The sequence below is a fragment of the Centroberyx affinis genome, unplaced genomic scaffold, assembly GCF_046629955.1.
Source record: "Centroberyx affinis isolate AG114_WGS23_722 - 3 ecotype Tasmania unplaced genomic scaffold, CSIRO-AGI_Caff_v1 ptg000230l_1, whole genome shotgun sequence".
NCBI classification, from domain to species: Eukaryota; Metazoa; Chordata; class Actinopteri; order Beryciformes; family Berycidae; genus Centroberyx; species Centroberyx affinis.
Genome location: NW_027278917.1, coordinates 55,363 through 69,982, shown reverse-complemented (window position 1 = coordinate 69,982; position 14,620 = coordinate 55,363). Strand labels below are relative to the sequence as shown.

The 14,620-nt window shown below is 41.3% G+C and overlaps 2 protein-coding genes across 2 annotated transcripts; both read left to right on the top strand.

The window, feature by feature from the left end:
• The first annotated feature begins 207 nt into the window (after nucleotides 1-207).
• Nucleotides 208-7,561, top strand: LOC139663827 (TBC1 domain family member 15). The gene is made up of 9 exons (XM_071542584.1): nucleotides 208-229; nucleotides 424-542; nucleotides 932-1,035; nucleotides 1,994-2,061; nucleotides 2,473-2,619; nucleotides 3,206-3,296; nucleotides 6,055-6,203; nucleotides 6,320-6,461; nucleotides 6,553-7,561. Exons 1-9 carry the CDS (start codon nucleotides 208-210, stop codon nucleotides 6,710-6,712), a joined length of 1,002 nt encoding a protein of 333 aa, XP_071398685.1. The 3' UTR covers nucleotides 6,713-7,561.
• Nucleotides 7,562-8,830: 1,269 nt separating this feature from the next.
• On the top strand, nucleotides 8,831-14,395 carry hsc70 (heat shock cognate 70). The gene is made up of 9 exons (XM_071542659.1): nucleotides 8,831-8,939; nucleotides 10,506-10,710; nucleotides 10,873-11,078; nucleotides 11,646-11,798; nucleotides 11,879-12,434; nucleotides 12,598-12,800; nucleotides 12,964-13,162; nucleotides 13,474-13,706; nucleotides 13,890-14,395. Exons 2-9 carry the CDS (start codon nucleotides 10,506-10,508, stop codon nucleotides 14,094-14,096), a joined length of 1,962 nt encoding a protein of 653 aa, XP_071398760.1. The 5' UTR covers nucleotides 8,831-8,939; the 3' UTR covers nucleotides 14,097-14,395.
• Nucleotides 14,396-14,620: the final 225 nt, after the last annotated feature.

Below are 14,620 nucleotides of genomic sequence, written 5' to 3'. Positions count from 1 at the left end.
TTATATTGACACTATGATCACAAGATTTTCAATCCCTGTCAAGGTGGTGTGTGTCCCTCTGAGCGTGGCCTGGTGTGGCGGTTCCTGTTTGGCATGTACCCGTGCAGTTCGACAGCTTTAGAGCGCCCTCTGCTGCAGGAGCAGCTGGCCGTTCGTTACCAGGTCATGAAGAGAAAGTGGCAGCAGTTCCTTCCTTCAGCTGTACGGATGCGCCTCAACGGCACTGATGGTAACAACCTAACCATGCACAAACTGTTTTCTCAGAGGATTTCTTAAGCATTCTGTAGTGTGTCAACCAAGTCACTCTTGTCTTTCTCATACCCATCATCTCTTTCCTTTTTTATCATCCTGCTCTCTCTCTTTTTAAAACATCTTTCTTGTGTGTGTTTATCCTTTGACTGTGTTATCCTGTCTCCATTCCAGCTGAGTTGGTAGCAGCAGTTAGGTACTTTGACCAGAGGCAGGCACAGGCCCAGCAACAGGCTCAGCACCAGAGCGAGGAGCTCAGGGACAGGCTGGCTTTCTTGGAGCTACAGGCACAGGTTTTACCAATTAAAATACATTTATGTAATCATTTTCTATTTCATTTTCCTAGCATAAAGCTGTGACTCTATTATTCATATCTCTATAATTCCATTAGATATGTTTTCTTTGGCATTGTTTGGCGTGAGAGACAATGTCAGCTAGAGCACTGTGGTATGTTGAGGTTAATTAAACCCGGACCTAGTTAAGTTAGTTAAACAAACTATGTTTGCCAGTCACCTGTGGTATCATTTTACCTGCTTGTACTACCTAAGGTGTGTAGTGCTTATTAATATAACCAAGTCTAAAGATATATTCAACTCTATGGACTCTGCTAAAGCTGTTACACTGAGATGATTTAATCAATGGGGGTGAAAAATGTTTCTCTGTGCCTTCTCCCTGTGATCAGGTGTTGTTTGAGCGAGTCACATTTGACCTGGAGGAGCTGCAGGAGGCCATACGAATCATTGACAAGGATGTTCCTCGAACTAACAGAGACCTGACCTATTACCTGTGAGTGCTAGTCAGCATCATGCCCTTTTCTATTGTAAATTAGACTTCAGTTATTGTTCAACAGATAGTCTGTGGAATTTGATTGCTGACCCTTGATACAAAGTTTGTGGGAGCAAACAGCCAGACCCTAACCCTAACCAGCCAAAAGTGATCATTCAGTTTCTGCTAACCTCAGCTGACCCAGAAACAAGGATAACAAACAGAGTCAGCTTTAATTTGTTTTTGTAACACTGTGATAAGAGTAACCAACAAATCCCACAGTGAAATATTATGTCTGTCAACTTTTCAATGTTTGTATGAAACATGGAATCTTCCCATAAATATTACTGCACAGCACAGTGACAAGATATTGTTTGTGAGTGGAGCAGCATGAAATACTGCCTTCCTGGCCCTTGGATGTTGTTTAGTTAAATGATTTCCTGAACTTTCTGTTCTCCTGGATTAAGGCTTTAAAGCTCAACATTATGCAAATCTTATTTTGCAATCCATTTCTGTCATTTGCCCCTTAAGATCAGACAATGTTTTACTGAGAGCTATTTACAGGTTAGCAGAATTGTTTAACTGTTAACCGGAAACTGAACTGGTGTTGTCAAAAAGATTTTTGGCAGGACGTGGTCTGCTGTTTTGGCAGACAGAGGGGTTGCTGCTGCTGTATAAATGCGAAGGCAGTGACAAACTTTCTGTTTGCTTAGGGATTAAGAGACTTTGGGCAGGTTGCTCGGACGTGTTTTAAGTCTAGGACTAGACTTCATAACGTTTTTAGTTTGGGACTAGGCCTAATCCATGTCCGAGCAGCCAGCCCTTTATGTCTTCGATAAAACTTGCTCAGATGGCTGACATGACTTATCAACACTATATTCTGTGCGGATCTAATAAGTCATATTTCTTCTGCAGAGGTGTTGAACTAATCCAGCTCAATTTGAGAAATATGAGATGTTAATACTTCATTTGCTTCCAGGGGTGAAGGTTCGGGCAATCTCTTGGTGTTGAGAGATATCCTCATCACTTATGCTGCTTTTCATCCAGGTAAACAAGAATCAGGGTGACATTCAGATATAATACAAATACCTTGATTGATGTTTGACTGCATATATTATTCCTGTACAGAATATCTCTTGTCTGTCTTCTGGTTCTTACTTTTACTTGATTTTACTTTCAGTTCACTTGTCGCACTCTAGGCAGCCAGACAAGCAGCTTCTCCATTATGGGAGAGTCCTCTGGAGGACAAATATCCGTTTGTGTTGTGAAAGCAATGTGTTGCTCAACACTGTTGAACCTGCACTTTATCTGCGTAGCATGTTCAGTCAGCTTGTCAACAGGAGTATTTGCCCATCTCAGCTTTAGTGACACTGAATAAATCAAACAACATTAGAGGCTGAGTTTGTTATCTCATTACAAACGCTGACTCTGTGCTGTTTCTCTTGTTTTATCACCCAGAGGTCAGTTATGCCCAAGGGATGAATGACCTGTGTAGCCGCTTCCTGGAGGTTCTGGACTCTGAGGTCGACACTTTCTGGAGCTTCTCCTGCTACATGGAGAAGTTCTCCAAGGACTTCAGGGCTGATGGCCTCCACAGGAAAATAGGTGGGAATGGAATGAGAACAACAATAAAAGTTTATAAGCTTATGTTTCCAGCATAGCAATATTGTGATAATGCAATGATTTGTTCACTATTTTAATGGCAAGAAATACAAAAATAGAACCCACAGGTTATGTGTCCAGTAGATTCAGTTGAATCCCTCAACAACAGATTGTGAAAATTAAATGTTCAGAACACTGAAATACATTGAAATTCTAAAACAAAGATTTATATGACCATGCGAGGTACCTTTGGCAGGTACATCACATTCAGGACCTCTAGTGGCAAAGCAGGGGTATTTCAACTGAGTAGTGGGAGCCCCAAGCGACAAAAGTAATAACCATGTCACATGCACACTTTCTCAAATATGCTGTGCAGTTTAATTTGCAGTTTGCATACATTTGGTTGCATGTCTGAGGAAGGAAACTCCTTTAACTACATGCAATCAGTACTCATGTTCTGCTATTTCAAAACTGCAATTTTTGCTCATACCTTCTATTTGGTTGATTGGTTCATTCAGAAATCTGCAATAAAGTCAGATGAGATTCTGCAGTACATGCATCTGAAGGGGCTGCTCTGAATGTCTTTTAGAGTTAGAGGCGGCGTTGTTGAAGGAACTAGACCCACAGCTCCATACCCACTTAGTCACAGACAGCATGGAGAGCTTCGCCTTCTGCCACAGGTACTGTACACACACTGCTTGTGACATCTTCAGCACCATTCTTTATTTTTCCTCTGTACATCTGAATATGGATGTGCTCTTATTCCACATAGTTAGTTAGTTATTTTATTGACACAAAAAGATAAAACATTGGGTCCAAACAATATACAAAAAATCATATATACAATAAACCCATAAGTTAAAATATTATAAGGTAATACAATTAACAACACAAAATCCCATCACTCAGTCTATAGAAACTTGCTGGTGCTCCAATAGCGCAAGGCAAGCGTGTAACATAACTAAATTTCTTTTATCAGTGTCCACAAAGTCCACAACGAGTGAGCTCAGTTCAGTGGAGTCATGTCCATATTTCACACGGATATCCTGTGTGCGAGGGCACATGAGTATGTGTTCTTCATTATGTATGCCAGTCTTACAGCAACACACACGCTGTTCAGGTGGTGTACGGCTCCACCTTCCCATTTCCACTCGCAGTCTGTGAGAGGACAACCGGAACCGTGTGAAAGTTATTCTCAAATGGTCTTTAATGTACGGTGTATTGCTGGTGTACAGTGGATGGACGGATATATCTGGGTTGATGGCTTGGTAGTAGGGCTGGGCAATATATCGATATTATATCGATCATGATATGAGACTAGATATCGTCTTAGATTTTGTATATTGTAATATCGTGATATGGCATAAGTGTTGTCTTTTCCTGGTTTTAAAGGCTGCATTACAGTAAAGTGATGTAATTCTGAACTTACCAGACTGTTATAGCTGTTATATTATTTGCCTTTACCCACTTAGTCATTATATCCACATTACTGATGATTATTTATCAAAAATCTCATTGTGTAAATATTTCGTGAAAGCACCAATAGTCATCCCTACAATATTGTCGCAATATCGATATTGAGGTATTTGGTCAAAAATATAGTGATATTTGATTTTGTCCATATCGCCCAGCCCTATTTAAAGCTACTTACAGTCAGTTAGTGTAGAGAGTGATACAGATCCTCTCAAATGGTGGAAGGAACATGAAATTGTCTTTCCAGCACTGAGCCACCTGGCAAAGAAGTATCTTTGCATACCAGCCACCAGTTTCCCTTCCAAAATGGTTTTCAGTTGCAGTATATTTTAAAACAGGGAAGGAAACCCTGTCTTTACATTTTATTTTGATCACAGTCTTGTTTTAATAAAAGTGCTTGAGACATCTCACATATAGCTTTGACTTACAACTGAACATTTAACCCACTTCGTAGAAAATACCGAGATATATATCGTGTATCGCCATTCAACCTAAAAATACTGAGATATGATTTTTGGTCCATATCACCCAGCCCTACTTGGTAGGTCTTGTATCTTGTTCAGCAGGGGGGTTCAACAGCCTCTCCATATGCTCTTGGAAGTCAGCTTCAGAAGGCATCTCTTGGTGAGGAGTTGAGGAAAACTCCCCCTTCCAATCAATAGCCCGCCACAACATTTTAGCATCACCACACTCCAATATATGCTGCCAACGGGGTGAAGTGCTTCCTGGTTCCAGGGCAGGTTATGTGCCAGGGGTCTAGGGCTGACTAGTTTGCTCTGGGCAGCACAGTTATACAATGATTATGCAAACCACATAGCCATATCATCAAGGTTCTGGTCAAAGCTGATGATGGGTGCTTCCAGTGAACTTATGTTGAGAGCAAATTGATCTGCATTGATATTCATGAAGGGCACTGGTTTCCTGCAACAGGGGTTGTCAGAGTGAGTCATAATATAATGCATACACAAATCCTGAGCACGCTGCAACAAAACCTTTGCATTAATCATTTCTTCAGGGAACACAAGTTCTATAGACAATGGGGCGTGATTGGATGGTTCACTTCAAAGCTTTTAACACAATTAATGTAACAAGCAGTGATTAGACAGTAATCCACTTCAGAAATCCATTTTTCTCTCTTGCGGTAGGTTAGGGAACTAGGGAAGGAGTAAGACGCTGTGTGCAAGTTCACAGCCAATAGATTATTGTCTTTGCAAACTTGAATAATACTCTTTCCATTGGTGTTTACTGTTTCATCAACAGGCTTGTAGTACATGTTATTGCTACCCTCAAGCAGCTCTTTCACCTTGTCTCCGCACCTAGTGTTCATGTCACCAACCACCACATAGCCAATGGTGTTGTCCTGGGTTCTGGCCTGGATTTCTGAAAAGCTTACATTAGAGAAAAAAGGTGAATCAGATGGTGGTATATAGGCCCTGCCAATCATTACACCGGGAACACTCTGCAGTTGGAACCAAATTTGCTCTTGAGCTGACGTATCAATTACAGTGACATCATTGTAAATGTCATGTTTAAACAGAGCAACAACACCTCCTCTCTGACTGTTTTGGTTTTTGGCTACCACAGGTATGAATCCAGGGGCATGGGTCACATTGGCTCTTTTAATCTCTGTCAACACCACTATGTCATGGGCCCTCAGCCACTGTATCACATTTATGTTTTCCAGGTTATTAGCCCATTGATATTCCAGAACCCAAGTCTTATATGTTTGGACCCAGTAGCTGAAAAGGTGACACAAACTCACAGACCACCTCACCATCTTTTGTTACTGCGCGCTTCTTGTAGTCCACTCTGATTGTACACCGAACATTTGCAGGAGCTGCCCTCTCAATTTTTGCACACAGCCTCTTCCATTCCCTACGAACAGCGGGGTGCAGAGCATACATATTCTGTTTGTTTGTGTGTGTGTGTGTGTATGTGTGTGCGTGTGTATTGTCCCTCTTTTAGATGGCTGCTGTTGGGTTTCCAGAGGGAGTTTGAACACAGCGATGCACTGCGATTGTTTGAGATCCTGAGTTGTGATCACCTAGAGCTCATCTCCCTACAAGTAGACCGCGCCCGTTATCAGGAAAGGCTGGCGACAAAACCCAGCACAGGTGAAACCCAGAACTCAAACTGCCATTCAGATATGACATGAATGAGGCTATATGGAAGGACAGTTAGCTTTGTTCAGTGTCTCACATCAGTTTTGTGATTTTTATGATGATTCCAGACAATAATCCAGAGTCAGAGCCCCAGGCCATCAACACTGACTTCACCTTTGAGCTCTTCATCTGCGCAACCATCCTGTTAGAAAACAAAGAGTCACTGCTGAGGTGCCGAGATGATGTACAGCTCATCCAGTTTGCCAGCAGGTCGGTCTATGTTATGGCATGAAATCTAATCCCATTATTATTTGTGAATCTATGTGAATCTGTTGGTCAACCCTTTGCCTTTTCTGTGCAGCCTTCAGGGAACACTGGACTTAAACAGCACGCTGAAGAAAGCAGAGCGGCATTTCTACAACTACTGCAAGCGCTGTGCTTGGGACTATATGAATGCCTGCTGTAGGGCACGCAAGAGCAAAGATCACTTCCTTTATCAGCTTCGTAGTTTATTTTTTTGAAGAGATTGCTTCTACTGAATTCATGACGACACAGTCCAAGCCTGTTTAAACAGTAATTTGACTCATAACAAGGGACCTGTAATCCTCATTGGGAGTTTTGATGGCACATATTCTTCATCTTAGTCTTTATACTCCTGAGGGAGGTATTGATGCTGCTTATGTTGAATTTCCTCAATAGGATTGTGTTATAAAATATTGCTGTTTATTGTAAGTGTATTTATTGTATGGTAGAGTGAACGAATAACAACTGAGACAATGCAATGGTTCCCCCAGATTGCCATAAATAACTAAAGCTTTAGTTGAAGGTTTGTTTGTTTGTTTTCAAAAGAAAGCTTTCAGAGATTACCTCAGAAATGTTCTTGGCCATAATCTTGGATTATATGCAATGTGCAACCACTGGAAGAAAACTACTTGAGAGGCATGTGTTGACTACTGGGATCTGGTGTGTCGCAACAGGTGGTGTCTGTAACTAGCTGGTGTTGTATCTAATGCCAGATGGCCTATGTGTCACAGAGGCCTATGTAACAGGAATAGTCATCCACTATTTGAGCTCTGGCCAAGGGACCATGCAGTTAGGGGAAAGAACATTTGACTGGTTCTTACTGAACAACTTTATTATCTTCACTGGTGGAAGAACCACATAAATCTTTAAATCATAAATTACTTGAGTCACAGTATAACTAACCTGAACGAATGGTGATATGGTATTAATGGTCGTCCTTTTAAAATTGTACCTCAGTAAAACTATTGAAGAGGTTTTTTTTAAATGTGCTAAAGTTTATATTGAATTTACTTATCTACTGCATCTTAAGATAAAGGAGCCAGTAGCCAATAACGTTTACTCTGATAACTTCCTCTTTATGTTGACTGGGTCAAAAATAAAGTTATTTTTAAGAACTCTTTATCTGTTGAATGCAATATCTCTCTTCATATAGTAACTTGTAATTGCAGGTAATAAATTAATAAACTGGAATAAAAAGTAAGATATTTGACTAAAATACAGGAGTGTGAAAAAATAAAGCACCTCAAATGTAATTACTCAAACTACCTCAAAACTGCACAAAAGTACAAGACTTGAGTAAAACTGCTTAGTCTGCACCTCCTCGTACCTTAAATGAGAAACTACTTATGTGTCACCTCTCTGGAAATATCCGCAGCATGGACATCCCACTGGAATCCCCTGTAACCGAGACATGATTTAAAACTTACAGTCAGTTTTTAGTAAAATTAACTGATAGAAACTCATAGTATTATACACCAATACATGCACCAATTCATATTACCACAAAGCACAATACTGCTACCAAAGACAAGTGTATCTCATATGTGTGCTCTATAGCAGGCGGGAGAGTGTCTATTTTCAAGCTGCAGTTTGACATTTCAGCTCTTCTTACTGTAAGTTTGAAAGTGGAGAGTAGGCAGGAAATACTTGAATGGCACTTGATCAAACAAAATAACAATGTAATAAAAAGTAAAATATATAAGGTGGTACAGGCATTAATTTAGCCTCTGGCTGAGATTTGCTATTTTGTTTAGTATTATAGAACAGCTGCTCAAGACATAAGAGTGCACATTGATTGCCAATCTATATGGTTTCTTAAGTTACTCAGAGACTACTCTGTGATTTTCAGAATACCATGGTTAAAAGTGTTAACGTGGTTAGAAGTCATTTTAATATCCAAAAAGTATCTAATTGAATTTATTTATTTATGGACCTAAATAATATGTTCGTGATACAGTTTACTGCATTCTCCCAACTGTTGATCACACTGTCCATATAGAGAGCATGTGAACAACGTTATCTGTGTTCAGAAACTACCTCCTCATATCAGAGCAATGCTGAAAACACTGCTTGGGTTTAGAGGTCAAATCAAAGCGCCATCTCTCTTTTTGTGCTTTTGTTGACATTTCTAATTCTACCTTATTTGTTTTGCTGCAATATTAGAAGACTACTGAAGTAACGCCACAGATCTTTCTTTCTCAGAAATCCAACATTTAATGAGCAGAAACACTTTCTTTGGAGTCACCTGACACCCTGATGGACCCCCCCCTGGACTGCGCTCTATATACACTGGGGAGCGGAGACACTCGCCCTCTTAGTCTGCCTGCCAGGAGAGGGAAAGGATTGCTGCAGTGGGACACAGACGCCGGTGTTGTGTGGTGGGCGAATACAAAACAGAATTTTAACTCAGTAAACTCTCAAGTCTTGAACATCTGACAGAGCAAGGTAACCCCTTTTATAAGAAGCATTGCAATCAGTCTGGCTTCATAGTCTGTCTTGCTTGCTGCTTTAAGAACTTGATTGTCAAATGTGAGAGACGGTTCCAAAATAAGTGAGGCTTGCATGGTTCCTGCCAAACAGAGATATGACAAGCTGAGGGGGAATCCCTATGAACAACCACACAGTTTGTGTCAGTGTCTGTCCAGCCAACAAAATGTTTCTGTAGACAGTTCTATGCTTAATTTCCATGTCACAAGAGTGTCAGTTGGATGGGTGTGATCTTGCTTCTGCATGATCCTCTCAACCAGAGAAAACATTCGACTGTGGCCTCACGTAGTGTGAAAAAAAATGGATACAAACGTACTTCCTCAATAGATGTCTCAACTGTCACATGCCACAGTTATGTTACACTTGTTTTACACACATTTCAGCATATTTTGTGCATGTTTCAGAGGAGGAGGAGCAAAAGCATCGTGTCAGCATTTTCTCATTTTCCTGTGTTACGCAATTGGATAACAAGTGATAATTCAATAGCCTGTACTAGTTTGAGCAGACAGACAAGAAACCAAGTTTCTACTTTCAACTACTCAACATATCAGAAGAGAGCAACACAATAATTAAATTGCACAATATGGTTACACATATTAGAAAATATGATCATCTGAAAAATGTCTAAATGTTCATCAAGGTCACTTTTGTGCCCTGTGAGTTGGTAGAATGTTTCCCACCTTGTTTGTGGGTTTTTCCCTGTCTCTAATAAGTCATTTTTGCTGACTGCCTCAGTATAGTGAGGCGTGAGCAGCCTGGTGTTTTATCAGAGCTTAATCTCTACAAATGTGGCTTTTGTTGACTGCTCTGAGCAAATATGCCTGTGACTCCACCTCAAAATTGCACATTGCTGTGGGTCTTTTTTGGTTTCTCTGCTCTTTATTTCAGTAGAAACCATAATGAGTTTTGCCCAGTAATGATTGTTAAATGATCCCTGCCTTTTTAAACCACCTCCCATTCATTTCCGTGTAGATACATTGATACTTATTATAGTAACTGTTCGCTATCAGGAGCCAGCTGTCGGAAAATAGCCGCACTGATTACTGTTCCAGCGTCAGTCTATCACATTTGACTCGCCAGTGACACTACAGTGTTATGTTGCTAAGGGAGGAGTGGAGAGAGGAGGGGTTGAGAGGGGATTGAAGGGCAGTGTGAGATAGTCCAGTCATTTGGCTTCAAGTGTCATGTGTTGGTGTGAGGCACTACACCATGGATGGCACCGCACCATTACAGACCTTTTGAGAACATTTCAACAGCTGAGCCTAGACGGTCACAGCTAGTTTGGGCTTCACGTGGCACTGCATCTGGGCATATGTGAATGACAGGGACATACAGTATACACACAGACACACATACATTCACACACATTTTTACTGAGGATTTTTTCAGTGTCCAAGTACAAAACAATTACATATATATATGTAATGTGTATATATATGTATATATATAATGATGTTGATTACAAACAAACAATTTTATAAAACAGACTTTCAATTATTGACTTGTTTCTTTTGTTTATGTAAGATGTCAAAAGGACCAGCAGTGGGAATAGATCTGGGCACCACATATTCCTGTGTGGGCATCTTCCAGCATGGCAAAGTGGAGATTATTGCCAATGACCAAGGAAACAGGACCACACCCAGCTATGTGGCCTTCACAGACACTGAGAGACTGATTGGAGATGCTGCCAAGAACCAGGTGGCCATGAACCCCACCAACACTGTATTTGGTAATGGCTTCAACATACTGCAACTACAGTACTGTTGATTTCTTGAACTGTTATGAGAACCAATGGCAACAATGATTTCACAGAATTCCTTTTTAAGTAAAATGAAGAAGGAAGTCTGTGAACTTAATTTACAACATCTTTGCTTCTTACACTCTATTCCAGATGCTAAGCGTCTGATTGGTCGTAAGTTTGATGATCCTGTGGTGCAGTCAGACATGAAGCACTGGCCCTTCAAGGTTGTGAGTGATTCAGGCAAACCCAAGATGGAGGTTGAATACAAGGGTGAGATTAAGACCTTCTACCCTGAGGAAGTTTCCTCCATGGTCCTCACCAAGATGAAGGAGATCTCTGAAGCCTACCTTGGCAAGGTAGCTTATTGGAAACATGTCATCCTATGTTTGAATTCCCCTAGGTTGCACTCACATTGTTCTGCTTTTATGTGGATAAAAGTGCTGCCTCAAACAGTACTTACGACCAAATGTCAGACAGAAACTCCCGCAACACAGCCAATGTGCTCCGAACTGACTCTTCATGATCAGAGTAATAGCTATTCACAACTTTCTATTAGTACCTTGTCCATTTTCATTCTGTTTGTTGTTGTTGTAAACTGTCAGCTACCTAGGCACTGTGAAACCCGTGAGACCTCTTTTTCGTTAAGATTAGTCAGGTCACATAAAAGCAGTTCACATTATGTCTGCTCTTCTAAAAAGTTGAACTTTTCCCAACCTTAGAAAGGGCAATAAATAAATAAAATGTCATGAGCAAAACCCTTTGAAAGCATTGGCTTTCTGTTTGCCTTGTGGCCTCTCACGATTGTTTTTCATGTTAGAAAGGTGTTGTTTGAAAAAAAGCAGAAGTGTGAACAAACCTTTAAATTCCTCACTGTCAGTGACACCACTTGTTCAGTCTAAAAGGTCTCATTATTATCTTTTCAGCCCGTGACTAATGCTGTTATCACAGTTCCCGCTTACTTCAATGACTCCCAGCGCCAAGCCACCAAAGATGCTGGAACTATTGCTGGCCTTAATGTGTTGCGCATCATCAATGAGCCCACTGCTGCAGCCATTGCCTATGGCTTAGACAAAAAGGTACATAGCCAACTTTCAAACTTTAACCTAATATATTCTGTTTTATGCTCTTATCAGTAATTCTCCATCATTTACTTCAGGTTGGTGGTGAGCGCAATGTCCTTATCTTTGACCTTGGTGGCGGTACCTTTGATGTGTCCATCCTGACCATTGAGGATGGCATTTTTGAGGTCAAGTCCACAGCTGGTGATACTCACTTGGGTGGTGAGGACTTTGACAACCGCATGGTCAACCACTTCATTGCAGAGTTCAAGCGCAAGTTCAAGAAAGACATCATCAACAATAAGCGAGCTGTACGTCGTCTGCGCACAGCTTGCGAGCGTGCCAAGCGCACCCTCTCCAGCAGCACCCAGGCCAGCATTGAGATCGATTCACTCTACGAGGGGGCGGACTTCTACACTTCCATCACCAGAGCCCGTTTTGAAGAACTCAATGCAGACCTGTTCCGTGGAACCCTTGAGCCAGTGGAGAAGGCCCTGAGGGATGCCAAGATGGACAAGGCCCAGGTCCATGACATTGTCCTGGTGGGTGGCTCCACTCGTATCCCCAAGATTCAAAAGCTGCTGCAGGACTTCTTCAATGGCCGGGACCTCAACAAGAGCATCAACCCTGATGAGGCTGTGGCCTACGGTGCAGGTGAATACCTCTGCTGCATGCACTCTAATCTATACAAAATTAAGTCTGATGTAGAAAGAAAGATCCTGAGGAGTTTTACATAAGAGGTTTTAACTTACTATTTTTAGTTTGTCAGTCTGAATATGGCATTAGTATCACCAACTGGAAATTGTGCTTTTCACAGCTGTACAGGCAGCCATCTTGGCTGGTGATAAGTCTGAGAATGTACAGGACCTGCTCCTGCTGGATGTCACCCCCCTGTCCCTGGGAATTGAGACCGCTGGAGGAGTAATGACCGTCCTTATCAAAAGGAACACCACCATCCCCACCAAGCAAACCCAGACCTTTACCACCTATTCAGACAACCAGCCTGGTGTGCTCATTCAGGTAGAACAAACTTAAAGTAAATTTAGTAGTTCACTCCCTAATGTTTTATAAGAATGAATGCAAATAGGATATAGAACTTCAACTGTACATATAAGCGAGATCACACTGCCTCATTTTTTCACTGATGGATCAAGTGATCATGTGACTTGGGTAATTTTCTTAGGTTTATGAAGGTGAGAGAGCCATGACCAAAGACAATAATATCCTGGGCAAGTTTGAGCTGACCGGTATTCCACCCGCCCCCAGGGGAGTCCCTCAGATTGAGGTGACCTTTGACATTGATGCCAATGGCATTCTCAATGTATCTGCAGTGGACAAAAGCACTGGCAAGGAGAACAAGATCACCATCACCAATGACAAAGGTACAGTACCATACAGAATAATTCCCAAGTCAAGTGCTTTAAAACAAAATAAAACAAAATAGTTCCATAATTTGTTTTCAAAGCTTATTTATCATTTCCTAGGGCTTTAAAAAAATAACATTGAGATGAACTATCATGTAAAGATGCAACCATAAATTATTCAAAAATCCATTGTAAAACCTAAGTGCAACACCATTAAAATTTGATTTATTGCTCAAATGTTGATATGATGTTTAAAAGCTGAGAGAGTGCTGCACCTAATTTTAAAATGGATTGACATGAGTTTAGAGAGCAATTTCAACGTCCCATAGGGCGCCTGAGCAAGGAGGACATTGAGCGCATGGTGCAGGAGGCAGACCAGTACAAGGCTGAGGATGAGGTCCAGAGAGAGAAGGTCACAGCCAAGAACTCCCTGGAATCTCTGGCCTTCAACATGAAGAGCACTGTGGAGGACGAGAAACTCCAGGACAAGATCAGCCCTGAGGACAAGAAGACCATTGTCGACAAGTGCAATGAAGTCATTGCCTGGCTGGACAGGAACCAGGTCAAACATAGGCTGAACCGTGTATCTTCACAAAATGCAGAAGTTCCTCTTTCCTTCACATTCTGAAAACAATATTCTCTACTTCGTTTATCTGTCTTTCACTCATCATTTATTGAACAGTACTCTGTAACAATCCACAATGTCTTCTGTCACATGTATTTCCTTGTTCTTTCCATTACCCAGACGGCAGAGAAGGATGAGTATGACCACCAGCAGAAGGAGCTAGAGAAGGTGTGCAACCCCATCATCACCAAGCTATACGAAGGCGGCATGCCAGGAGGAATGCCAGGAGGAATGCCAGGAGGAATGCCAGGAGGAATGCCAGGTGGCTTCCCTGGTGGAGCTGGAGGTGGCTCCTCCTCTGGCCCAACTATCGAGGAGGTCGACTGAACACTGCCGACAGCATCATCATCTCAGATCTCAACATAATCTTAATGTCTTAATGCCAATATCTTATTAATATAGCCAATATACACATCCAATAAACATTAGATCACAGCCTAATTTGCACTTGCCTAAAATGCTTGCTAAACTGTTTGCTCGAAAATGCAGTCAAAGATTTCAATACTTTAACAGACCTCAACAACTAAATCTGACACATGCACACAGATACAACACGCAGTCACATAAGACATGTTCAAGATCTGTCCATTGTCCTCATTGATATCACTTCAGTGATGATTTCTCTTTTCACCTCTCAATAAATCAATAAAGATCAGTAATGAGATGCTGAAGTCTGTTGTGATTTTTGTGAACTTTTTTCTTTTAAATCCACTACGTTTGTGATTTACTCTATCAGGCATATTGTGAACTGCATGACTGTATTTATCTGCATGAGCAGGCAAAACCTGAACAGGCAAAACAGATCAATATCTTGTTCCTGTACGTGTGGTAACCTTATTGACAGGAGATAT